The following is a 27,993-nucleotide window of genomic DNA, read 5'->3' as shown; positions in this document are numbered from 1 at the left end:
CCATCATAGACAATGTCTGTGATACATAGATGTCTGTGCTAGGCTCCAGTGAAGTATATAGACACCTTCTAGAGAGAGACTAAGCAGCCATCATTCCACACAGGTGCAGTTTTTCAATATGCGCTCAATGGTACAGTGATGCAAGCTGCTCAAGACGTCAAGATACTAAAGCACTTTCTTGATCAGTGTAGCTGTGCTGATGGCCCAGATGTGGCCCCAAACATGTAGACACCAAGGAAATAGAATTTTCTTTGACTAAATTCAACATGGCCTGTGAATGTACAGTGCTTTAAGCAGTGTATGTGTATTATAAATGTAAATTGGGAGGACAGACTTGGCGAGAATTCGGTCGTTAAGGTTTTCTGTGAATTTCTCACTAATATATGAGTTAGGGCAAGTTTTGTAGTTAACGCTTCTCTATCACACGAAAGCTACCAAACAATCGAAGGCTATCCCATACTTCCTCTGATGCCACAGTGTAGCATAGCCCTCTGAAGAAAGTCCTATCTGCTTAATTCTCTATGCATGAGCTGACAGACACCCACAATTGGCAGTGATCGCTGGTAAAAGGTAAAAAGAGAATACACCCCTCCTATCCTGAGAGCATAGGCAATTTTGTTCTCTAGGACTCCCGGCCATGGACTGCTGTGACATTGTCGGGAATAAAATAGTATGAAAAATCATAATTTCTATCTATTCTATAAATTTCCTGTCAAACACCAAATGTAATGTAATCCTTAAACCTAATACATTTAATGTGATGGAAATCTCTTCTTTTTCATTTTACATATGAAAAGATTTTCATATCTTATAGATTTGTGACACACGTGATAATGAATGAATCTTTGCATTCTACATATGAATACCCTTAAATATAACTATGCACAAAATCATAATTCACAAAATAATTTTTTGAATTTGTACATAAATAGTAGATAGTAAGTAGTCATGGGTCAGTATTAAAACAAAACCTTAAGCCTGTTATTTTATGATTCCAATCGTTTGAATATGGTGCACGTAGAAATACATACAAATCTGCATATCTTCTTTTTCTAAGTTGGTATAGTTATCAGTTCCTTTAAAAGCTATCCATGCTCAGCAAAAACTGATATGAAGTGAAAATCTAGCCTTTCTCTGTTACCCTCTCAGCCAGATTTGATACTAAGTAATGTGAGACTATCATCAGTGCTGGTTTACATGAAGAATAAAACATGGTATTCAAGTATCTGTTATTTTGGCAGTGGTGTAAGGGGAATAAAACATTTCAGGATGTTCGTTTCAAGGTGCTATATTGATGAAAGACTAGTCTGAGTGCCCATGCTGACTCCTGTCTATCACCAACAATGCCTACAAATGGGCACATCAGACCTGGACCATGGAGCAAGGGGAAAAGGTGACTTGATCTGATAAATCACTTTTTCTTTTACATCATGTATATGTCCATGTGCATATTCATTGCTTTCCTGGGGAAGACATGGCAACCAGGAGGCACTATGGGAAGAGATCTGTGCTATGTTCTGCTGGGAAACCTTTGGTTTTGGAATTCATCTGGATGTTACTTTGACATGTACCACCTACCTAAATATCACTGCAGACCAAGTAAACCCCTTCATGACAACGGTATTCACTGATGCCAGTGGCCTCATTCAACAGGACCCTGTGACACTGCGGAAATTGTTCAAGAATGGATTTAAGAACACGACTCAGTTCAAGGAGTCCAAATTGTCCAGATTTCACTTCGATCAAGCATCAGTGTGAAGTGCTGGATAAACAAGTCAGATCCTTGGTGGTCCCAATTCACAACTTAAAGCAGTGGTGTCCAATCTTATCCGGAATGGGTGCAGGTTTTCATTCCAACCAAGCAGAAGCCACACCTGATTCCACCTGTTTAATCAGTTGTTCTTGGCTTTTAGTAGACTCTGGTGTGTCTTCTGCTTGGTTGGAATGAAAACCTGCACCCACACCGGCCCTTTGTGGATAAGATTGGACACCACTGACTTAAAGGATCTAATGATGACTAATGATACTACAGAACTATTACATCTTTCATGTCTCCATGCCATCGAGAGTCACAGCAAATGGGGGACTTACACAATATTAGACATGTTTTAATGTTATGGCTGATCGGTGTATGTCTTTCCTGGGAGTTTGGATTCAGACAGTGAGGACATTTTCCTCTTGGTTGCTACGGTTAGCACAGCTAGCAACAGAAATACAAAAAAAGGACTAAACGCAGTCCGTGTGCGAGTGTGTGCGTGTTAAAAGGGGGGTGGAGTGAAGGACAGGCTGCCAACTCTGGCCTTGAGCAGGTAAACACTGCAGGGTACAAAAGAGCTCGTCTTTTACGCGCAGTCTCATTCGATGGCGCTGAAACTCCACAAGCAAAATGAGCTTAACCCGAGATAACAAAAACTCCTCTGTTGAGCTAAAGGAATATATCGAAAATCCGGCTTTTCAGGATGATGAAGAAGAGGAAGACAACCCAAGTTCCATTCGCGTCTCGGCGAGCGCAGAGGAAAGCGCGTACACGCAGATCAAACCGTACGCCGGGATGCCCAAAGAGGTCCTTCTGTTATACTCCAGTCAAACTCGATACCGAATACCGAGAGAAATCCTCTTCTGGCTGATTATAGCGTGCACCCTGGCGCTCATAGCGCTCACCATCACACTTATAGCCCTTTCTCCAGCCTGCCTGAGCTGGTGGCAAACATCCCCGGTGTATCAGATCTACCCCCGATCATTTAAAGACTCCGACGGAGACGGTGTCGGAGACCTCAACGGTAAAGACCTGCGCTAAACTATACTTAGAATAAAGTAAACTAACAGGCTTAAGATGTCAGAGAGAAATCTGCTTATTACTAGAGAAGTGTCGTGGCTATAGGATGTGGTAGACTAGTGGTTAAGGTGTTGGATTACTACTCGGAAGGTTGAGAGTTCGAATCCCAGGTCCACCAAGGTGTCACTGCTGGGCCCCTGAGCAAGGCCCATTATAATCCTCAGTTGTATAAATTGAAATAAATTGTAAGTCACTCTGGATAAGGACATCTGCTAAATGGTGGAGATGTAAATATCAGAAAACATCTCTGTTACAAAAAAAAAAAAAACATTTTATTACAAGAAAACATCTGGATTGTCCAAGAAAAGTGTTGTTACTAGAAAAATAAATACATGATGATGATGATGATTAGAAAGATATCTGTTCACATTCTCAAATCACAGGCTACAATTTGGCAAGATTGATATTACATGCACATAAACATTATAATTTTTTGTGTAATAACAAAGAAATGTATCTCATATTACAAAGATGTTGATGGGAATTTCATCTCATTCTTCTGTGGCAGCAATGCATGTCCATAGTCACCAGTGTCATTAGAACAATGGTTAGGACATGGTTCAACTGGTGTAAATGGGATAGCAGTCCTTTCTTGCTTTTAAGAAATAAACAAAGAATAAGAAGAAAAAGTTATCTATTTTGGGTTTATGATTTGACCTTTGGATTTAAACGAAACTTGATGTCTAGAAGCGACACAGAATGATTACAACCTTAAGATCTGTTTGGAAATGAATGGTGTTGCGTATTTAAACTCAGGGATTAGATTAGAAAACCACTGACAGGTGAAGTAAATAACATTTATTATCTGATTACAAAAGCAACTGTCAAGCTGTGGGATATATTAAGCAGTAAATGAACAGTTGGTAAAGTTCATGGCTGATTGGTGTTTATTTAAACATTAAGCGAGTTCTATAGTGTGTTCTTGAGTTAAAAAATATAAAGTAACTTTCAATTTAAAGGTGTGCACAGTTATGTACACTATTGTTATAGAATTTTTTTTCTTCTATTTTCTGTATTATCTGAGAACATCTATAATTCATAATTTTGCCATATATAGATTTGGCTATTTTCTTTATTTTCTTTATGTTGAATTTCTTCCTGACCTGAAATAGGAACTGCAAACTTCTGGCTCTTTATTGTACTCTGGGAAAACAGTTGTAATACAGGCAAAGGGGAAGCCTTGCCTGTTTTACTGCTATTGCAATCCTCCTTATAGGTGGCAGAGGAATAAAAATTACAATCTGCTATATAACAATACCAAGGATGACTGTAATATTCATGTTTAGGCCTGTAGTCTAGCAAAACAGACAAAGCCTGTAAATAACAATGAGTGCATGTTATTAATATAGACATGTCTATTTCTCTGTAAAAAAAAAAAAGGCAAACTGCTCTGTAAACATGCACACCTTGAAGTTAATCTTTCCTAGTGTATCCTACATCCTACATCACAGCACTGAGTTCATTGAGTTTACACATATTCAGATGTAATAGATCATTTTCTGCACAGCTTAAACTGTTTTTATGTTCCATAAAAAGTCCATGTCATAGTTGTATTTGAGAGCCAGTTGTGCCACTAACTAGAAGATTCTCTACTATGATGATTGTAATGTAATGGCAATAAAGATAAGCTTGGACATGTAAAAAAAATAAAAACTTGCTGTGCACATGATATATATATATATATATATATATTTATCATATGCTTGTATGCAGGCATCAAAGAAAAACTGAGCCATTTCCAGTACTTAAATGTCAAAGCAATCTGGATCAGTCCTTTCTATAAGTCTCCCATGAAGGATTTTGGCTACGATGTAGAAGACTTCAGAGATATCGATCCTCTCTTTGGAACCATGGCGGACTTTGAGGACCTGCTGTCCAGCATGCATAGCATGGGTGAGCATATCTAATCGAAAACCTTTAAAAGGTTTCATACATACAAATACTGTGATTTTTTTTGGAGTTGTGTCCTGTCCGAATGTAATAATTGTGACTGCGACAGGTCTGAAACTGATCATGGACTACATTCCCAACCACACTAGTGATAAGCACGTCTGGTTCCAGCTAAGCCGTAACCGCACCGAATACTATTCTGACTTCTACATCTGGGTGAACTGCACCGAGGACAGACCGCCTAATAACTGGGTATGAACATCCCCACTACAAACATGCAGAAAGACTAATTTTACCATCATTGTTTTTATTATTATTGTTGCCTGTTAATCTTTTCATTACTTTAATCCATTCCTTCATCTTTAGTTGATGTTTTATTCTGGTTAGGGCCTCAGAGTACCTTTTATTATAACAATCTTCATAATCATTATTGTTTGAAATCAAGGGGGGCATGATGGTTTAATTTGCTTTGCACCTCTGGGTTGGGGCTTTAATTCCTGTTTGTTCTGTATGTGTGGAGTTTGCATGTACTCCCTGTGCTTTTTTGGTTTCCTCTGGGTACACAGGTTTCCTCCCCCAGTCCAAAGACGTGTGTTGTAGGCTGATTAGCATCTTTAAATTGCCTGTAATGTGTGAGTATGTGGAGGGCACGGTGGCTTAGCCTCGTTCGCCTCACACCTCCAGGGTTGGGGGTTCGATTCCCGCCTCCGCCTTGTGTGTGTGGAGTTTGCATGTTCTCCCCGTGCCTCGGGGGTTTCCTCCGGGTACTCCGGTTTCCTCCCCGGTCCAAAGACATGCATGGTAGGTTGATTGGCATCTCTGGGAAATTGTCCGTAGTGTGTGATTGTGTGAGTGAATGAGAGTGTGTATGTGTGCCCTGCGATGGGTTGGCACTCTGTCCAGGGTGTATCCTGCCTTGATACAGGCTCCCCGTGACCTGAGGTAGTTCGGATAAGAGGTAGAAAATGAGTGAGTGAGTAAGTGAGTGAGTGTGTGTGAGTATGTGTGAATGTGCCCTGCGTCGTGTTTGTACCCCTTCCATGCTATCCCCTGCCTTGTCCCCCCGATTACCCAGGGATAGCCTTCAGCAGTTCAGAAATTGCCTGGATGTTTGGAATGAACTTTCTATGCAATAACACAGACCATCTCATTAAAACATTCCAACCACAATTTAATGCATGATACATCCTCAGGTGAGTGTGTTTGGGAACTCCAGCTGGACGTATGACCCGGTTCGTGGACAGTGCTACCTCCATCAGTTCCTCAAAGAGCAGCCAGATCTCAACTTCCGTAACCCCGACGTCGTGAAGGAGATGACGGTAATGATACACACAGCAACCCACAGTAACTCTGTTGTAGTGTTACCATGGCACTAGTAATAGGAGCATTTTAGTAAGATCTGTATACACTTTAAGGTCATCACTAAACATGGCACCACGATGAACTTACTGATGCTGAGAAAGACAAGGTGAAAGAGAGAGCAGGCAGATTGGCGCAGTGTCTGAATGAATGAGAGGATGTGTTGTGTAATACCCTGCAGGCTGACATCTTCTCGGGTGGTTTTCAAGTCACAGTAGCCTCTTTATCTCTGGCTCACAGGCATACAGTGTCTCACCTGATGAGCTTAACATCCCCACATGCCAAAGTCTTCAAAGGTAGCAAACACAAGCAGGGTCAAGTGTACAAGCAGCTTTGCATTTGACCCCAGCTGTGTTTCAAATTCAGTGTTATCAGCTGTGGAATGATGTGGTTTACTGTATGGGTCTCTTCCTCTTACAAGCTAACATGCAATTCTTAATGGAAGTATACACGCATTTTGCATCTATTCATTGTTTTAATGACTGACTATTTAACAGTCCTTAGAGAAATCTTGACTTTTACAGATCATTATCATATGTTTCTTTCCAAGCTACAGTTTACAGTTTCCCTTTGTTTTTCTTTAACAGGATGTAATCCATTTCTGGTTAAAGAAGGGGGTGGATGGGTTTCGCATGGATGCTGTCAAGCACATGCTTGAAGCGACGCATTTGAGGAACGAACCCCAGGTTGATCCTGAACAACCTCCTGTGAGTCATTATACAGTCTTTTACTGCAAACCAGTTATTATCTTCATCCCGTGTAATACCAGGTGGCCACATCTCTGGACAGCTCTATTAATAGATATAGTATTTATAGCTTAACATTGTACCTCTCATTATAGCTGTCTAATGCTTGGGCTCACTATTCATGTCTCATGCCCCCCCAATTCCACAATCCCCAAAATTCCTAAAAGAATTTCTGTGTTAACGTTTTAATGAGGTTGAAAAGCACTTTAAAGAAAACTAGCACTGTATGTGACTTTGTTCTCAGAGCAGTCAGGAGATTACTGGTACATACTTCCCTGGATTTTAGCAGGCAGTCATTCCAATTATCCTAAAAACTACACAGGTACAAAGGAGCTGGAAATCTGAGCAGTGCACACAGGCAGCTCTTTAATGGCAACCACAACGTCAGAGAGAGTTATTTCTCTGAGCACTGAAGTGGAGTATGTAATGGAAGCTTGTCTTCTTATATATTTATCTACATTTCAATCTAAAGCACTCGGCAGAAGGTCATGTAAGGGTTCTATCACATATCTTTATGGTAGATTATCTCAGGTATAAAGATAGTATCACTCTAAAGCAATGCTATCTAAGTACATACGTTTAAGTAAATAAGTAATCCATCTGTTTATGTCAAGGCAAAACACTACAGGAAAATGTGATCATTTTTTTCCAAGCAAAAAACAGTGAAATAACATTTTTTATCTTGCTTTCGATGAAATTTTCCAGAAATTGGAAAAATCTTCCACAAGTGTCATTGCTATATGAAGAATCTTGCCATAAGTGCATGATTGTTTTTTATTCTAAGTGGGTTTTTAAGAGAATGGCCTTAAGTATATTCACTCCACCACCTTTGTACCAGAACAGAATGATGGGACTTTAAAAATACAGACACAAAACTCAAGAGCAGATGTTTTTCTTCCCGTTTCACACTACAGGATACTGTGGATACAGAATTTGAGTTGTACCATGACTATACATACACGCAGGTAGGCCTGCATGACATCCTCCGAAGCTGGAGAGTAAACATGGACGATTACAGCAGAGAGCCAGGACGCTATCGGTATTCATGCATTCTCATTAACACTATTCTATTTGAACCTAAAGAATGACCTTTCTATTTGTTTCTTCAAGAAAGGAAAATGATAGTTTATGTCTTTAACCCAACAGATTTATGGTGATAGAATCCTATGACTATGAAGAAATTGACAAAACCATGATGTACTACGGAACGCATTTTGTTAAAGAGGCTGATTTCCCCTTTAACTTTTATCTTCTGGACCTCCCCGATGGTCTGTCTGGATCAAGAGCAAAGGAACTGGTTGAACATTGGATGTCAAACATGCCCAAGGGGAAATGGCCAAACTGGGTGGTGAGTTCCCTTTTCTGTGTTTCCAAACTATACAGACTTAATGGTTTTAGTTAGAAAGTGTTAACAACAATAATGCTTGATGCACTAATATGTTTGTAAAACGTCTTTGTAGGTAGGGAATCACGACAAGCCGCGCATGAGCTCCAGAGCTGGTCAGGATTATGTTCGTGTCGTCAACATGCTGCTATTAACTCTACCTGGAACCCCGACCACGTACTATGGCGAGGAGATTGGCATGGAGAATGTCAATGTTTCCGTTATCCAGGATCCTTTTGGAAAGTTTGACCCAGTATGTGAGCAGGCACTTTATTTGCTGCATTCCCAATCCGACATATCAAACCTGCTTTAAACACACAATTATCCTTGTTTAGAGTAAGAGTCGGGATCCCCAGAGGACACCAATGCAGTGGAACAGAGGCCTCAATGCCGGTTTTAGTGACAGCAAGAACGGTACCTGGTTGGACGTAGGTCCAAACTTCACCACCATCAACGTAGAGGTATGTGTTGCCAGATCTCACAATGATAAGCTTTATCATTTTCATTTTTCTTTGCGCATATGAGTTCATTATGCATACATAAGCTGACATGAAACACACAGCACTGCAGAAAAGATTATAAACTTTCTATTATCTAAATGCCAACTGATATTGAATGCTAATACCTTTCTATTTTATTTTTTAAATCCCCCTTTTTGACGGTTCTTTTTTGACTTTTTTTAATAATACGGACAGTTAATCAAAAAGAGGAACTGATAGAGCAGGGGTCACCAACCTTTTTAAGACTGAGGGCTACTTCAAGGGAACTGAGTAGTACGAAGGGCTACCGGTTTGATACAAACTTCCTCAAGAGCAAAATTGCACAGATCACTTTTTAATAATAATAATAATAATAATAATAATAATAATAATTATAATAATTAAAATATAAAGAATTAATATTTATATTAATATTAAATAATAATTTTAAAACCTACGTTAATGCAAGCGTTTTTTATTCAAAACCTACAGCAAGAAATTTTTTTTAGGCGTAGCTATATTTTGACCAGTGCTATTTTAGAACGTGCCTCGCGGGCGCCTTAAGTGCTCCTTGCGGGCAACCAGGTGCCCGCGGGCACCGCGTTGGTGACCCCTGTGATAGAGGTATAATAGACTCTTGATAACATTTCTAACCATATTTTCCAAGAATAAGTTGAAATTTTTATTTTGTATACAGTAATACTTCCCACCTTCAAAAATGCCAGTAGGTGTACTGGTTTAACTTTGTGTGTGTGTAGCGTGTATTGGATTGAACTGGCATACCATATAGGGCTATATTTGTCCCTTTCAGCCAGTGTTGAAGACACCATGCTCAATCATCCTGACCAGGTTAAAAAAAGCAGTTAATAAATATGAATGAATGTCACACAGGCTGTTTTCTATTTTAGTACCTACACATATTACTTATGTGTGTGTGCGCGTGTGCGTGTGTGTGTGTCTGTGTGTACAGGTTCAGCAGAACGACCCTGCCTCAGTGCTGGAACAGTATCGCACTCTGGCTCTGCTCAGAGAAAAGGAGGTTGCGCTGAGTCGAGGCTGGCTCTGCTATATCTTGGCAGATGATAATGTGTTTGCCTTTTTGCGCGAGCTGGATGGACTAAATCAAGCTTTTCTGGTACTCCTGAACTTTGGCAAAGATACAGAAACAAACCTCTCTGCAGTTAGCGAGCTGCCAGATCAGCTCACTGTTCACTTCAGTACACATCCTGGGACTGTGAGCAGCTTCTCCAAATCCAAAATCAGGACCTCAAAGGGCCAGGGACTGCTGCTGAAATACTCCAGTAATAAGCGCTTTCACCTCAACCACGAGTCTGAGTGCTACATCTCTGAGAAAGCCTGCTTCCTAAGTGCCCTTAATATTTTGTACAAGTGCTAAGAATGTGAATGTGAAATGAATAAAATCATGAAGCTGCATCGCCCAGCACTCCTGCAAAGCCCATATTGTATCTCCCCTATAAATGCATTTGTTAAAATAATTCATATGCTTTATTCACAAGTACATTAGCTCACAGTTTAGAATAATATCAGATTTCGCCAAATCTTCCTCATGAATAGCTTCCTCTTTTGTTCTGTCTGGATCCATGGAGGCTGAGTCCCAGTGTTGCGTAGAGGAAAGCTAACTGCCGTGCAATCTGCAAGAGAAATCAAGTGCGCGCAGGATTAAAACGAATCAGGATATCGTGTTCTGAGATTAGATACTGTACAATTAAAAACTGTGAACATTGAGGCATGATTCTGTAGCTGTATCTCTGTTTCTTGGTACAGTAAAAGTATTTTATTGCTAAACAAGGATCAAAGGCTTTGTTAGATAACGCCAAAAATGATAATTTTCAAAAATGAGTTAATGAGCCAAGAGATGATGAGTTAATGAGTTACAGAAACTTTAATTGTGCAGCTTTATTGGAACATTGTACAGCAACATCTGATAAGTAAAACAGCAACAAAAATGTCTGGCACAAGTATTCACCCCTTATCAACATTTTGCGGTTTTAGAACCAGAAACTGCGATTATTGTTCTTAACTGCGATTACACAGGATGTCTTGAATCTATACACAAGACCCCATCATACCAAAACAGGGGGAGATCAATATAGTTTGCAAAAATGATTTATTAATATATATGTATAAAGGATTATATACAGTAGGTAGTTCTGGTGCAAACACTTGCTATCCGGAGTCGCTACGTTTTAGTGTGGCTACGTGAGATCAGTAAATTAGAATTTCGTGGAAAAGTGCATTTATTTCAGTAATTCAACTCAAATAGTGAAACTTGTGTATTAAACTACTTCAGTCTGTGTGTACTGAATTTATATAAGTCTTTGGTACTTTTAATTCTGATGATTTTGGCTCACATTTAACAAAAAGCCACCAATTCACTATTACAAAAATTAGAATACTTCATAAGACCAATAAAAAAAAAACATTTTTAGTGAATTGTTGGCCTTCTGGAAAGTGTTTTTTAATATAAGTATATTTACTGTATATGTACTCGATATGTACAAATACTCCTTTTGCTTTAATTACTGCCTCAATTCAGCGTGGCATGGAGGTGATCAGTCTGTGGCACTGCTGAGGTGGTATGGAAGCCCAGATTTCTTTGACATTGGCCTTCAGCTCATCTGCATTTTTTGGTCTCTTGTTTCTCATTTTCCTCTTGACAATACTCCATAGATTGTCTATGGGGTTCAGGTCTGGTGACATTCAAGCACACCAACACCATGGTCATCTAACCAACTTTTGGCGCTTTTGACAGTGCGGGCAAATGCCAAATCCTGCTGGAAAATAAAATCAGCATCTTTAAAAAGCTGGTCAGAAGAAAGAAGTATGAAGTGCTCTAAAATGTCTTGGTAAACAGGTGCAGTGACTTTGGTTTTCAAAAAACACAGTGGACCAACACCAGTAGATAACATTGCACCCTAAATCATAATAGACTGTGGAAACTTAACACTGGACTTCAAGCAACTAGGGCTATGAGCTTCTCCACCCTTCCTCCAGACTCTAGGACCTTGGTTTCCAAATAAAATACAAAACTTGCTCTCATCTGAAAATAGGACTTTGGACCACTTTGGTCCAGTTCTTCTTCTCCTTATCCCAGCTAAGACACCATTGACATTGCCTATGGTTCAGGAGTGGCTTAACAAGAGGAATACGACAACTTTAGCCAAATTCCTTGACACATCTGTGTGTGGTGGCTCTTGATGCCTTGATCCCAGCCTCAGTCTATTCCTTATGAAGTTCTCCCAAATTCTTGAATTGATTTTGCTTGACAAGTCTCTCAACGCTGCGGTTCTCTCAGTTAGTTGTATCCAAGCATGTAAACAGAACTCTGTGAAGAGCCAGCTTCTTTGGCAATGAATGTTTGTAGCTTACCCCTCCTTTGAAAGGTGTCAATGAATGTCTTTTGGACAACTGTCAGATCAGCAGTCTTCCCCATGATTGTGCAGCCTAGTGAACCAAATTAAGAGACCATTCTTATGGCTCAGGAAACCTTTGCAGTGGTTGGTGGGTAAATTGGTGGGTTTTTGTTAAATGTGAGCCAAAATAATCACACTGTGTGTACTGAATTTATATAATAAGCGAGTTTCACTATTTGAGTTAAATTACTGAAATAAATGCACTTTTCCATGACATTCTAATTTATTGAGCTGCACCTGTAAATACACCTGCTCCTGGAAGTCCGCAAGATTGTTCGAGAATGTAGAATAACAGTTCGACAAAGCAACATCTCTGGTAAAGCTATAGGTTTTGGTTGCAAAAATTTTTTGAGCATTTCACGGAGCATAAAATCTTTAATATATTATTCATAAATTAAGAGCATTTAGTAAAAAGTTAGTGACTGGGTAAAGAAGGCACTAGTCAGAGAAATAAAAAGACGGCAATGTTAACTCTGAAGGAGCTCGTGAAAGGAACAATCATTGCCTAGACACTCCACAAAGCTTTAAGAAAGCTTTATAAAAGAGTGCTAAGAAAAAATGGCACGTGACAAGTCTCTGTGTTGAAAACCTTGGAGTGTTGAGACCAAAACTGAAAATGCTGACCTTGGTATGAGGTTGTATGATTGGTGAAAACACCATCCCCACATTTAAGCATGGTGGCGGTAGCACATTTCATTAGCATGGTAAACTGGCATGATGGATGGAGCAAACTAATAAATAAAAAAAAAGAAAGAAGAAAACCTGTTCTTGTATGCAAAAGTTCACATTCCAACAAGACAACATAATGCATATTAGTAAAGCTACACTATTCATTCATTCATTCATTCATCTTCTACCGCTTATCCGAACTACCTCGGGTCACGGGGAGCCTGTGCCTATCTCAGGCATCATTGGGCATCAAGGCAGGATACACCCAGGACGGAGTGCCAACCCATCGCAGGGCACACACACACACTCATTCACTCACACAATCACACACTACGGACAATTTTCCAGAGATGCCAATCAACCTACCATGCATGTCTTTGGACCAGGGGAGGAAACCGGAGTACCCGGAGGAAACCCCCGAGGCACGGGGAGAACATGCAAACTCCACACACACAAGGTGGAGGCGGGAATCGAACCCCGACCCTGGAGGTGTGAGGCGAATGTGCTAACCACTAAGCCACCGTGCCCGCCTTCATCCATCTTTTCTGGTGAACTTCAACAAAAATATCAAGATCTCATATGGAATGAAGTGAAGGGTTTGAGAAATGTAGCTCAAACTGCAGCCAAGGTGATAAAAAAAAAAAACATATGAAGCTAAAGTCATTTGCACCTTCAAATGCACTCATGAAGTGTACAATAAATGGTACGAATCCCAGTGAAGTAAATTTCAATTCCATACCCATGCTGTAATATTAAAATTGCGGTTCAAATGAGGTGTGTGTGTGTGTGTGTGTTTAAGTTAAAGTGGTTAAAGAAAGCCTGTTTATAACCAGATTCAAGTAAATGATTGGGGGGAAAAAAGGAAAGCTCAAAAAATTTCAAGATTAATGAACAACTGGTCCCGGCATTGGAAAGAAATGAATAAATGAATGAATAAGTACCGCACCTCACAGATGGACTGGTCATAATCCTCTGGACCAAAGTGATCTCCACCTGGCTGACGATTCAGAATGACAGCTGGGACATGTCCTGATCGAAGAAGGATTTGAAAAAGATGTTGCAGTGCATTAGCCCAACAGCATAAGTTCAGTGCTAATAATCAAATTGCCAAACATTCAGTTTCTCAAAGAGCAGCCACACTGTTATACTGATGCTGAGAAACTAGTTCATACATTCATTACCTCCAGACCTAGACTACTATAACGCTTTACTGGGTGGTTGTCCTGCATCTTCAGTAAACAAGCTGCAGTTTGTCCAAAAATCATCATCTAGTGCTTGCTAATATTATGAAAAGTGACTACAAGATTGTGTCAGCTCCAGTTGTGCTCCATTTCATGAAGATTTTGAACCTTCAGTGAGAAAAGGCCAAAACCGTGAGGATCCCAAGGCAACTAGGAACCAGCTGGATTCCACTTCAAGATTTTGGTCATTTGATAAAAAGTTGCCAACCCCATGAGAAGAATGACCTCTTAATCAATAGATAAAATAACAATCTACATATGATGTAACTGTATCTCTATCATTGAGGCTTTGAGGTATGTGAAGGCTTTGGCAGGGAGGAGTTGGTGTTGAATCTATAATGAACTCAGACGATGAGATAATTTATGAGTTGCTAAGGAGCTCCTAGTTACACAACTCCAATTGACTGTATATGATTGTAGGAAAGAACACTATTTATAATCACACTCTCTGGTGCCACCCAAATGAGGAAGGGTTCCCTTTTGAGACTGGTTCCTCTCAAGGCTTTTTCATCATACCATGCAAGGAAGTTTTTCCTCGCCGCAATCGGCCTCAGGCTTGCTCATGATGGATAAATAGGGTCAAATAAATCTACATAAAAATGTAATGTTCTGCAAAGCTGCTTTGAGACAATGTGCCTTGTAAAAAAAAAAAAAAATTAAATCGATCCTCTCATGGGCACAGTGGCTTAGTGGTTAGCACGTTCACCTCACACCTCCAGGGTTGGGGGTTCGATTCCCGCCTCCGCCTTGTGTGTGTGGAGTTTGCATGTTCTCCCCGTGCCTCGGGGGTTTCCTCCCCTGGTCCAAAGACATGCATGGTAGGTTGATTGGCATCTCTGAAAAATTGTCCGTAGTGTGTGAGTGTGTGAGTGAATGAGAGTGTGTGTGTGCGCCCTGCGATGGGTTGGCACTCCGTCCAGGGTGTATCCTGCCTTGATGCCCAATGACGCCTGAGATAGGCACAGGCTCCCCGTGACACGAGGTAGTTCGGATAAGCGGTAGAAAATGAGTGAGTGAGTGAGTGAGTGATCCTCTCAGGTGTGCTGAAGTGGGGGAAAGTCACAGCAGTCTCTTTATCTCAGGCTCACAGTGTCTCCCATGGGCGTCAGGCCCACTGCAGGAGCTTAACATCACCACATGCCAAACTTCAAAGCTAACACAAGGAGGGTCAAGTACATAAATCTATTTATGCCAAGATTAAATATATAACTAAATATATCTCATTTCGAAAATAAGCATATGACTACTCACTGAAATTGTGGAACAGATGAATAATTCACATTATACCACAGTGTTGTTGACACTTTAGTGGTGGCAGGTTTATATTAATGAGCTTACTATGTAATATAGCATCTTTTCTATACTAACAACTCATTCATAGGGGTTTACATAGTGGATACTCACTATAATTGAAGTCTACAATGATAGTTGATATGGTGACGCTTTCTGTAAAGAGACTTTTATTTGCGTCTCCAGTGCTGTCACTTGGCATTACCAGGTGTATTAACATCTTGAAAGAAACCAAGAGAGGCTGTTTGGGGAACTACTACTTATATCTGCCAGTATGTAATTTGCCATTAGGAACCATGAAAGTTCCACAACACTGAATGCAACTATAAACTAGTATGTATTTCTTAATCAATTCAAAATTTGAATCACTGGCAAATTACTGTGGCGTAAGAGGTATAAAACACAGTGAACCTCCTATGCGCTGTTATAAAAAATCGCAGCCAAATCACAGCACATGGTCACACAATAAAACCAAATCACGACACATGGTCATTTACTTATTTTCCAATAACAGCACATTCCAACAGTGTTCTAGGTTTTACTTTAAAAGTAAAGTAAGCTCCAGAATTATTCACAGCCTTGGTAATGCTGAGTTAAAAAAAAGGTTTAAACAAATGTTTTTGTAGTTAATTAATAAAAAAAGTGTTTATCATCAAACTTGCTAATTTGTTCTACCGACTCATTTCAGACTGATGTAAGCAACCAAAGACACATTTATATATAACACATTTGAACTCATTCTCTTGTTGCTACAAGGTGAACATTTGTATTTATTAACAGGATTTTACAGGAATGAACAGCCAAGGTTCAGTATCATCCCCAGGTGATTAGCTGTGGAACACCAACCCAGTCTCGCGCCAGTTTGTGACATAGTCACGAAATGTAACCTATTGATTCGTGTTCATGGGCACGAATTTCCCTTCTTTGACCCAGTTTCTCTCTGTTAAATAAGTGTTATATGATTGCATTGTCTTGCCCACTGAACCGGAGAAGCCATGCAAGCAGCCTAATCTAAAAGAGCTAGGCTCTCCAGTCCTTCCTAGCATATCCAGGAGTGTGCTGAGAGGCCATCAAGAAACTTGCATGTTGTCATTTTATGTCTGACTCTGAAGTACATTGATGTTTGAACATCACACAGCTAATCCTGAAAACCCCTCTGTCGGCTGTCTGTTATCAGCAGCGTCACTGTGGGTGTCTTTGACTATCAGCCTGCCACACTTTGGTCTGTTTTTCACAAGCTTCCTCCTGACCTTGGCCCAGCCCGGTGTATTGTTCCTGATCTGATATGCTATCTTTCAAACATGCTAATCGCTCCAGCTGCTGGCGTGTGTGATCAGCATTTTATCTCCTGAAGAAGGGTAGCAAGAGATTAGAAGGAGACTTGCTTTTAGCATTCGCCTGTGTGTGCGCATGTATGTGTGTTGTGTGTGTGTGTGTGTGTGTGTGCGCGCATGTTAATTAACCAGACACAGAGAAGGAAAAGGATTTGCACTCTAAGGGATTGGGATGTGCTGACACCGTATCTCACAACGAATGCTCACACACAAGGTGACCTCTGTGTGATAGAACAGGCTTCTAACAAATCACCTCTTTTCAGACTTACTCACCTGAAGACACAGCTTGTGCTTCTACTTTGTTATCCTACTGGCTGACGAGAGCTGGCCTTTTAGACAAACCACCTCTAGGTTTTGTTACATTACACTCCACTCATTCTATTCTTCCTGCTGTCCTTTTAACAACATAGATACAGTTTTTGGTTTACTCATGACAGCTCTTGCTGTGAGATAAGCTGCTAGCGTTCTTGTCACAGGGCTCATATGGCTTGTGAAGGTCCTCAGACATTCAGGTCATGTCTAGCAGAAGAAAGTTACGGCGACTGGATTGGAGTTGTTACCTTGGAGATTTCTTATATATCTGATAGACTTTATTTGTACTCAGATGGTTAAAGGTAGGGGGTTGGAAACTCAAATACAAACAAATACAACTCAAGTTTGTGTTCTTGGCAAAGCCACAAACACACAGACAGTTTAGCAAGCAGTGACAGCCACAGTAAGAGCCACAGATTGAGAAGTCGTTTTACTGACAGCTGCTTATTTGTTATTCCTGTATTCGACTAGAGGTCAGGAATTACAAGTGAACGAAAAAACAAAAAGACAAAAACAAAGAGTTTCCCCCTAACTCTTTAGCTCCTATTCCTAAAAACATTCATAAAATATCACAAGAAGCGTGCGAATAAAAACGACTGACCTGACCTTTAATAAACCTGGCCGTTCGGTTAGCGTTTAACTAATTTCTATTAGCAGAATCTATTAAAATTAAATCCCTCAAGTGCTGAGAATGAATGACTATTTCTAGCTCTAATGAAGCGAATAATAGCTTAAATCAGAAATAGCACCGCCATTACCAAAGATGTTGAAGACTAACCCTTAGTCCTGAGGTTCCTGGTATGTGTCTGGATGGCCTTCTTGAGTTTTTTCACGTACTTTAACACACCTGCTAGAGGCACCCTGCTGTCCTCAGAGTACGCAGTGATCAGCATGGATGGATAGAGCTGAAGAACAAAACATACCTCTGTAAGTCATCACAGACATTTAGAGTGGCACTGGACGTGTGAGTCTGAATTACCTGAGGAGTAATATTATGATAGGGACAGTAAGAGGCAATGTTGTCCCAGTCCCGTGTATACGCAAGCGGGTCACCCCACTCCCCTCTCTCCTCCACTGTTAATGGAAGGGACGAGTCCTGCATGGTGCTAAGAACATCCAAAAAAGGTGCCTAGACAGATAAACCACTGCAAGTCAATCTTATATGTTGATGTTACTGTATGAGGAATGCAGTTCAATTAAAGAAGCTGTTATCAAAAATACATTAGCACAACATAACGTCACTTGCTTATCTGCAAAGTACCGCATACTTCTAAGATTAAGGCAGCACGAGACTGCTGACTCCATGTTTTGCCTACATTTTAAGGTAGCATCGAGGTGTGAATTCTCATAATTTTGTATCCAGTACAGACTTTTCCATGAGTATGAAATCTGACAAAAGTATAAGTAGCCCTGGAATTTGTAAACTGCACTGTAATAATATTTGTGTTGTTTAAGGACTACTCAAAATTTGACCCAATTTTTCATTTACATGAAGATTCTAAATGGAAAAATGACATCCAAACAAAAACAAATGAATGAGACAAATATATCTTTTTTTTATTTAGGGGCAAATTGTTAAAGTCAGTGATATACTGATGAATTGTAAGTAATACAAAAACAAAAAGGACTAAGGATCTAAAACCACTAATTTAAAAAAAAATCTGTTTAATATTCTGTACAATACAGATAATCTCGTCTTAGCAGTTTGGCCTACAAGAGACCTTTAAGAGTGACTGACTGATCCCCACTGTTAAAACAGCATGTGCTGGATTTGGTGTATGCTAGGTCGTAGTACACACCGAAAAAAAAACAGAGTCCAGCAGCCCACAGATAAACTCAGCTGGTGGAGATGTCCTAGCAACGTTTCTCATCTGTCTTGCATTCTAAAAGCGGCATGCAGTAGATCTCCATGAACTTGCAACTCACCTGCATGAGGACGGCTCTGAGGAGGTGAGGTTGTTGGTTGCACAGTGCACCAGCTAGGACAGCTCCTGCACTGTGTGCAGTGAGGGCAGTAAGTTCAGGCTGAGACACTCCGGACTGAAAGAGAGTCTGAATACAGGCAGTGAGATCCTCCACTCCTTTCTGCTTATGCTGCAAACACCCTGCTCGATGCCAGGTCAGACCACACTCACCACCACCCCTGTTCAATTACCCCAACACACGCAAATATTTATAGGTGTACGTTCTAGGAACATCTCAACACTTATGCTGTTATCCAATCAATCAATCAATCAATCATGTGGCACCAGCACAATGTAGAGAATCATGTAGATTGAAGTCAAGACCTTTGTTAATGTTCACATCTAATATCAGAATGGGGAAGAAGTGGGGTCTCTGTGACTTTCATTGTGACATGGTAGTTGGTGCCAGATAAGCTGGTTTGACTATTTCAGAAAGTGCTGATGTTGATTATTCAGTGTTTTTGTAGTTAATGTGACCATTAACTAAAGAACATTAAGTAATCAGTATCTGAATGATTTTAGACACTGTGATACTGCCACATGGTTGTGCAGGGGTACACATTGACAGAGTGAATTTGCCATTATGGGTAATATTTCTGTGATTTCTGTGAATTCTTTCAGAATAACCATCTAACTATAATTGTATATTAACTGTTACAGAACATACAATGTTCCCTTAACACTCTATATTTGCATGCACTAGTCTGAAACAGGAGTGGAGTGATAGTTTCAGTACCTGACATGACAGTAGGCCAAAGCCCAGTTGTCCTCCAACAGTAGCCTCTTTTCAGGACTGAAGGCCATGCTGAGATCCACGCCATAAGCACCATATACATGGACCAAGAGTGGAACATCACTCAGATCAGCCAGTGATTTTGTGTGAAAAAGTGTCAAAGGTACTGCAGTCCCATCCTAAAATTCAAATTCACATTGAATATTGAGATTATATCCACAATATTCTCAAGTATGTGGATATCAGACTAATCACACCCATAATTTTCTCTATGTACATCCCGTTCCAGATGTATTCCGTCTTTGATTTTATCATAACCTCCTCTGGTAAGGGGTGGATTTCCACTAGATTTTGGAGCATGGCTGTGGGGATTTGTGAACATTCAAACCCAAAGATCTTAAGTAAAAATTGAGCAAGGATGTCAGGTGAGGAGGCCTGGGTACAGTCAGAGCTCCGGTTTATCTCAAAGGTGTTCATTGGGGTTGAGTTCAGAGCTCTTGAGTTCACCAGCTCTAACCTTGGCAAACTATGTCTTGCTTTGTGCACTTATGCATTGTCATGCTAGAACAGTGGTCTTCACTATTTTTTTCATGTGAGCCACACTGATAGGACAAAGTCAATAGGAGAGCCCCTTTCACCGCAAAGTATGCCAAGTTATTCAGTCTTAAATAGCTTATCTGCTTAAATACAATGTACAATATTGCAATACAATAATTACTCGAGTTGCGGATGATGCATGTTCCCCATCAGTTACCTCTTTTGTCACTGTCACATTGCTTTGTTGCTGTTCATTTTGTGCGCGGGACTGTTTGATAAGAAATCGATCCATTTTTTAGTCCGTGTGTACAGTAAACACAAGTTGTTAACTAGCATGAAACACAAACTAGCTTCTGGCAGGCCGCCAAAAACTGGCTATTGCGCAGAACGCAGTGAGTCAGTGACGAGTCAAATAATATATATAAATATATATTATTATTTGTAATAGAGCACATTCATTTTTCTATGCTTCCCTGATTGTTTTAAATGTTATTTAAATGAAAAATAAATTTTAACCATATGATCCTATCATCGTATTATTTACTGCTATGCTAGCCGCATATTAAAGCTTGGCGAGCTGCAGGAGGCTCGTGAGCCGCACAATGAGTAACACTGTGCTAGAACATGTTTGGGCCTCTTAGTTGCAATGAAAGTAAATCTTTATTCTACACTGTACAAAGGCCAAAGCAATAATTTGTACTTATTACACTAAAGGTGTCAACATACCATAAGTCACTGGCCATACAGTGTACATTAACTATGAGCATCAATTATTAAATGTCCATATTGACCCTAAGGTTAGTGATGTGTGTGAGAGACATAAACTGAAATGCATGCGTGTCCTAAACCAGAGTTTAACTTCAGTCTTAAGCAATGAACTGAGTGGATTGAACTTTGTCACACTTTAGTATGATGTATACTTAAATAAAGACCTGGCTGATGGCCTGCAGGCGGGTGGTGTGACACTCAGGGAGGGCAGTGTGTTGAAGCACCTCCTCACAGGAGAGGGGTCGCTCATCTGTAGGAGATAAGAGGAAGCGGTGAGGGGGATGAACCGGGGAGGACAGGAGGAAGCGGAATACATTCCTCTTCAGTGTGTCAGAGTGCTCGGTCTCTACGGCACAGGCCCAGGACGGGAGCTACGTTAATCACAAAAATAATTAAAAATAAATAAATAAATAAATAAATAATAATAATAAAAAAAAAAATCACTTAACCCAAGTCATAGCAAAAGCAATCTGCTGTTTGTTTAAAATTTTATGTTGATGCAGTTAAACTGTTAACTGCACCAGGAAAAGTTATGAGTGTATAATTTATAATAACGTCAACGAAAAAACCCCATATAGCCTACTGACTACAATAACCCTAACACACATAACAGTAATACACATTTAGCTGACGGTTTAGACTTAGGCTATTTATTTCTGTGAGATCAAACACCTGGCTTTGCAGTGATAAGATAAAAATGACAATTATATAAAACATTTTTGGCTTTTTATATACGTAAGCAGTATTTTAATGAGCACAACTGAAAAGAACTGTTCTTACATGGTGAATGCGCAGATCATTCAGAGTTTTTAATGGCAAGGTCTGCAGTTGAAGTCGACCCTGAGGCCCCCTCACTATGAACACACAGTGATCTGGTAGCATCTCCATGTCTTTAATGACTGCTCCAGGTCCAGGGCTGAATACAGGCTCCCAATAACACATGGCAGGAGAGGACAGGGGGGTCCTCAGCAGCTTCGAATATAAACCAAATGAGCAGGTCAGAAGAACAGCAATTGTATACATTATACACATGCAGAGTTCAAGCCTAACAGAACTGCCTTTCTCAAATTGCATGCAGTCTCTCTACTTTGTGCATACAAAGACACTAGACTACCGTAACAAAACAGTATTCAATAATATATCTATATATTATTCAGAAGAAGCCTTTATTTCTCATGTAAACATTACATGCTTGGTAGGAAGTTGGGGTCTGCTAAGATTCAGAGCGACTGAAGCAGATAGACCTTCTAATCAGAAACCCAAAGCTTTAACTGCCTCACTTATTACTGCATTATACATATTTACTTCCAGTTGTGCTCAAAAGTTTGCATATTTTGGGAGAATTTGCATGATGTGTACTATTTTTTTTTTAAAGAAAACATGAGTGGGAAAGCGAAACAAATATATTTTATTTCTTATAGGACAAAAATTGTCTGCCAGTATTTTCTGATAACATGCTGCATTCATCAATTTTTGGTAACTTCCCTGTGCCACTGGAGTTCACACAGCCACAAGTCATAAGAGATCCACCACCATGCTTTACTGTGGTTATGGTGTACTTTTCACCGTAGGCCTTGTTGTCTTCTCTCCAAACATAGTGTTTATGGTTGTGACTGTGTAAAGTTCAGTTCTGGTCTCATCACTCCAAATGATTGCTCCAGAAGCTGTGAGGCTTGTCTAGGTGCTGTCTGGTGTACTGACGACGGGCCTTTTGTGGCATGGGAGCAGTTTTTGCTTTCTCCTGGAATATTCACGTGTTGAGAGATCTTTTTATATCCATTTCCTGCTTTATAAAGTTCAACTGCCTTATTATGCAGGTATTCTTTTGTCTTCCCCATGGTGCAGTATCCAGCCAAGTCAGTGCATCACCTCATGAGCTGAGAAACTCACTGACTATTAATGCACAGACACTAATTACAATTACAATGAGTCACGAGTGTGGAAACTTCACTTTAATAGTCATTTAAACCTCTGAGTGTCAGCCCGTGTGTTTATAATGTAAATAACGTTCAAGTAACGTAAACTTTTGATTTCAGTTATCATTAGCTTTTAAAAATGTGATACAACTATGTGATAATTAATGACTTCATGTGACCACAATCCATAAATAAGAAAAAATACTGTTGCATTATCGGTCATATTTTCCAAATGAAAGGCAACGTTTAACAATTTCTTTCAGGGTATGCAAATTTTTGACCACAACTGTGTATATCTGCAATCCACAGCCTACTCCTAAGAACGCTGGGTGGCAAAGAATTCGAAAATTGGAAAAAAAAAAAAATCTAGCGAGAACACTTTTCCCCCCATTGCTTTCTACATCAAACCAGTGAAGTTTATTTTATTTTACACATCCAAGCACAAGTTTACTAAACAACATTCTATCATTTCACAACTTTGCATAAGATCTTATTTATATAATCACAGTCTTTTGTAAAAAAAAAAAACAAAAAAAAAAAAAAACAGAGTTTATGAGCGATATTATATGTTGTACAATCAGCGTTATAGATCAGAATTAATACTACTAACTATAACTAAGTGCTTTTCATTTATGCCTAATCAGGAAAAAAACATGCTGCAAATAATGACAGGTTAAACGCACAGAAATGCATGTTCCAGTGGAGCTGCTCACCTCGTACTCATGGCTTGGGCCAGTGTTGGCGAGGATGTACAGCTGGTTGTCATAGTGCTCTACGTGATACAGCAAACCAGGCTGCCGACGCTGTACTAGTTTAGGGGGCGACAGAGGAGACCTGCTGTCAATCATCCAAACCTCAGAGCTGCTCTTACTGCTGCAGTTTATAGTCAGAAGCCTCTGGTCTTTTGTACGAATGACCTCTACGAAGAACCTACACAGCACATAAACATTCCTGATTAATTTGACGTTATATAATATATTTTATTCATAATATTACACCTTGTAATTGGATCTCTATTCATATTAGAAGCATCCCTATTTTTCACTGTTTCACTTGAGTCATTGCAGTACTGAGGGTCCCTAGTTGCTTAGACATATTCTATGTATACCTCCAGAGCACAAGGAAAGGTGATTCAGGCAAATAAAAGGACTGGTACATGCTTGTAGAGTATTTTGTAGGTGACAGTTGTACCATTGCAAAAAGGAAACAAGTTCCACTAGTCTCATTTACATAGACATGTGGCTCATACAGTGGAATAGAACTAACTCTTAGACAACTTATCTTGAAAATGTATATGTATATTTAATCTTGAGTATGAAAAAAAGTTCATTGAATTGTGAATGAATATCAGTTTGAGGGAGAAGCATTTGAAAGAAGCGGTGTACAGGACCACCAGAGCCACAGCAGAAAGTGAGGTACTCCAAAAAGTGAGAATAAATACATATGAAAGCCATTTTGGAGTGAAGACAACAAACATATGGAAAAAGATTTTCTGACAACACAATTCCCACAGTGAAGCATGGTGGTGATAGCATGTGTGTGTGTGTGTGTGTGTGTGTGTGTGTGTGTGTGTATGTGTGTGAGGGAGATGGGGGTTGCTTTATTTTTAACAGCACACTCTGGAAAGCTGATCCAAGTGGAGCTAGGATACATAAACACAGACCATGGATTCCGTCGATATACATGGCACATCCTGTATTTATAAATATTTACTGTATTGTTAGCTTTTTCCACTGCAACTACCTCAGCTCGATCAAAATAAAACTCAATTTTTAGCTTCTATCTTTTATAATTAAGTTTTTCTTTTTTTTTCTTTACTTTTTTTTTTTTTTTTTAAATTCTATGCAAGTAAATTCAGTTTTTATGCGAATTCTCTTTTAGTTCACCACACAGTAATAAAAGGCATTTTACTGCAAGTCATACCATGTATGCTTGTGTGTGACCAATAAAATTTGATTTGGTTACGATATGCTAGAAGAAAACCAGTCAGCAAAATACTGGAGCCTAGAACTGAGGCTGACAATCCAACAGGATACCAGCCTTAAGCATGTTGCTGAAGCTGAACTAGAGTGGTCCAAACCCAAAGATCTTTAGGTTAGAATGGCCCAGTCAAAGCCCAGACCTTTATGCACCTTGTCGTCTTACACATGCTGATCCCAGTTAAATCAATCAAAAAGAAAATCCCAGTTAAATCAATTTCCAGATTGTAACATGACAAAATGTGGTGGATAATTCTATACCATATCATCTTCTTGCTCTAAAATAGCTGTTTCAGAACCATCAAATTTGGTAAGATTTTAAATTAAATGGGAGTGAATGGGGGAATATTGATTTCTGAGAAGAATATGCTGATGAAGCTCATGTTTACAAAGATGCAATAAAAAGGGGAAAGACGTTACAATAAAATAAATAAAACTGCTACTATACTATGCTATTATAATCCTAGTAAACAACATAGAAGAGAAGCAGTAAATAAACAACAATAATGACTGAGGGTTGTCTATGCTCAGGTTTTTTACCAAGCAACATGGAACCCAAACAGAGCAGCCAGCAACACACTTACTCAGGATCTTTTTCTTCATAAACCAGCATGCTGTAAGTGCCAGTGTTTGTAAGGTGAAGTCGACAAACATGTCTACACCGGAGCCCTTCTTGAGTGGTGTAGTACAACACATCATCAGTGGCCCACTCTGTACCAGACATACAGTCGTTATTGCACACTCATACAACAGCAAAGGAAAGAAAATTTCCATTTTAATAAAGTAGATAAAAAACAATTTCTAAAACTATTATCCTAAAATGCATGTAAAATGTCTTTTAACTCTGAATATCAGCGCTAGCTGTGTTAGATCTTTGATTATGTGGTTGGATAACCCGGTTGTAGACTGAGACATTTTCCAACAGCACAGATGATCTAAAGAATTCATTAAAAAGGTTTCCAACAGTTTGATTTGTCCATCTCATGCCAGTCTCGAGAAACAGACAGGTATTTTCATTGAATGTTTAAACGATGAATTAATATAAATGGCTTGCTTTTATACCATAGACAGCTCTCTGGTCTTCATGTGTTTTTTCCTTTTAAACAACAAATGCGGTCTTCACAGGTGAAACCCAGGGCTCAGAACAAGAGGAGACATTTAGATCATTTCACTGTTTAAACATTCAATCTAATAGAACACATTTGGGCAAAAATAAGCGCCATGTTCTAAGTTTAACAAATCTAGATGTATATATCAGGAAATAGAGACTGGAATTTGATTATATTGTCTCATAGTCATCTTTTGACACAAATGGTTTCCCAATGTATATAGCACTGGCCATGCTGTTCCAATACTTTAGAAAGGGGACTGAATGTTGTGAACTATATTTAATATCAGAAATTACAACAACGTTATGATTGTGTAGCCTGTAGTCACAAAGCAAACCACAAACCACAGCTGATAAAAATTCCTAAATCTTTAAACTTAGAAAAATTACACGCTGCAGATGCACAAACAAAAAATTGCACAAACAAAAATACATGCTGCAGATGATTAGGATTAAAAAACACGTCTAGCTGCTTGCAAAGCTGCATAACTCTTGTTCTTACCAAAGCTAAACACGTTGTCAAGGATAAGCATGGGCTCCTGGGGAATAGCACAGGGTTCTAATCGAACTATCAGGCATCTAGACGCTTCACTGTGGTTGCTCTTCAGTGTAGCCGCCAACATGGACTCAGACGGAGAGAGTCTGACCCTCTGAATAGTCCTGTCCGCATCACCTGCCCAGTCAGCACTGAGTAGTGGCTCAACCTCATGCGCATCTGAGGAAACACATATGCAATTCTGTCTTCAAATGCATCTTTATTTTTAGGAATGAGACCAATGTTTGACACAACTTCCTTTGTAACATAGACTTGTGGAAAACAAAATTTCCATTGCTTCAACAAACACACTTCCATCCAGGAAAAGCAGAATAATTAGCTTATTAGTTGAATCAGGGAAAGCATTAAATTTTACCGGATGGGGTTGTAAACAGTTTGGTAACCTGTGATTTGAAAAAAGAAGAAAAAAAATCTAAAATTTGTAAAATTGTATTTTCTATCAATCAAAAATCAAGTATTATTGGTAAAGCTGATTACAAAAAATAGTCTATATATATATCATTAAAATTTGTGAATTAACAGATACTTACCCCAGATTCTTAATAAGGCCAATCACATATGGACCACAGGCTACTAAATAGGGATGTGGTAGACTAATGGTTAAGGTGTCGGACTACTGATCGGAAGGTCGTGAGTTTGAATCCCAGGTCCACCAAGCTGGCACTGCTGGGCCCCTGAGCAACCCTTAATTGCTCAGTTGTATAAATCGAAATAAAATTGTAAGTCAACTCTGGATAAGGGCGTCTGCTAAATGCCGTAAATGTAAATCAAACTGTATTAGATTGTAGCAGATCCAGTTGTATTCTGTAGTAACTTAAGTAACATGTGAAAGCCTGTGATTTACTTTACACCACTACTGATTACCTTCTCCATGTTTCGCTCTGTATACTCCATGGTCTTCCACTGTATACACATGATGGAGTCCCTGGAACTTGAGGATAAGAGTAAGAGTAAGAGTAAAGTAAGTAACCACAACATCACATGATATGGATCAATTTTATCCACAAAAGAAGTCACTCACCACATTGGTGTCAGGCACATCAGCAAACTGCTCATAAACACAACGCAGCTTTCTCTCAAAGCCTTTCTTTATCCTGTGATCATCCTTTACAGATCGCTAAACAGGAAATAATCACTTGATCACTTTGCAGAACTAATGTGATCGATAATAAACAGCAACATTTAAGTGAAATGAGTAAACTTTTGCTTCCTACCCTGGAATACAGACGTGTTGTCATTCGGATACATTCTCTTTTGCGAGATGACAGATTTAAGCTTCTTGATACTGAACGTAAAACCATATAACAGACACCGTTACTATATAAAAACATTTAACAAAGCCGTATTACACCGAGCGAAATCGCAAAACCGCGAGTGAGTGGAGAAGTATTTACGTCCACACAGTTTGTATTTACTACTACATGTGCGTCCGGACTGCAGCGTAGGGCGACATTTTGA

The 27,993-nt window shown here is 39.5% G+C and overlaps 2 protein-coding genes across 4 annotated transcripts; one reads left to right on the top strand and one right to left on the bottom strand.

Moving 5' to 3' along the window:
• The first annotated feature begins 2,315 nt into the window (after positions 1-2,315).
• Positions 2,316-10,138, top strand: slc3a1 (solute carrier family 3 member 1). The gene is made up of 10 exons (XM_060872147.1): positions 2,316-2,780; positions 4,550-4,729; positions 4,836-4,978; positions 5,920-6,045; positions 6,673-6,792; positions 7,746-7,870; positions 7,978-8,179; positions 8,292-8,468; positions 8,551-8,676; positions 9,665-10,138. The coding sequence occupies exons 1-10, from the start codon at positions 2,387-2,389 to the stop codon at positions 10,088-10,090; spliced, it is 2,019 nt and encodes a 672-aa protein (XP_060728130.1). The 5' UTR covers positions 2,316-2,386; the 3' UTR covers positions 10,091-10,138.
• A 39-nt stretch (positions 10,139-10,177) lies between these two features.
• On the bottom strand, positions 10,178-27,980 carry prepl (prolyl endopeptidase like). 3 transcript variants are annotated; one of them, XM_060872144.1, is made up of 14 exons: positions 27,750-27,980; positions 27,557-27,652; positions 27,400-27,466; positions 26,482-26,694; positions 25,456-25,582; positions 23,606-23,822; positions 21,757-21,948; positions 21,141-21,347; positions 19,675-19,850; positions 18,901-19,117; positions 17,954-18,103; positions 17,753-17,879; positions 13,744-13,826; positions 10,178-11,489 (listed from the first exon to the last, which is right to left on the bottom strand). In XM_060872144.1, the coding sequence occupies exons 1-14, from the start codon at positions 27,864-27,866 to the stop codon at positions 11,400-11,402; spliced, it is 2,079 nt and encodes a 692-aa protein (XP_060728127.1). In that variant the 5' UTR covers positions 27,867-27,980; the 3' UTR covers positions 10,178-11,399. The 3 variants fall into 3 exon arrangements, with proteins under 3 accessions (XP_060728127.1, XP_060728128.1, XP_060728129.1); XM_060872145.1 differs by having other exon boundaries at positions 10,178-10,346; XM_060872146.1 differs by lacking the exon at positions 10,178-11,489 and adding an exon at positions 12,777-12,859.
• Positions 27,981-27,993: the final 13 nt, after the last annotated feature.

The sequence above is a fragment of the Tachysurus vachellii genome, chromosome 6 (genome assembly GCF_030014155.1).
Source record: "Tachysurus vachellii isolate PV-2020 chromosome 6, HZAU_Pvac_v1, whole genome shotgun sequence".
Lineage (NCBI taxonomy): Eukaryota > Metazoa > Chordata > Actinopteri > Siluriformes > Bagridae > Tachysurus > Tachysurus vachellii.
Note: the sequence above shows the minus strand (reverse complement) of the source record. Positions and strands in the feature narration are given on the sequence as shown.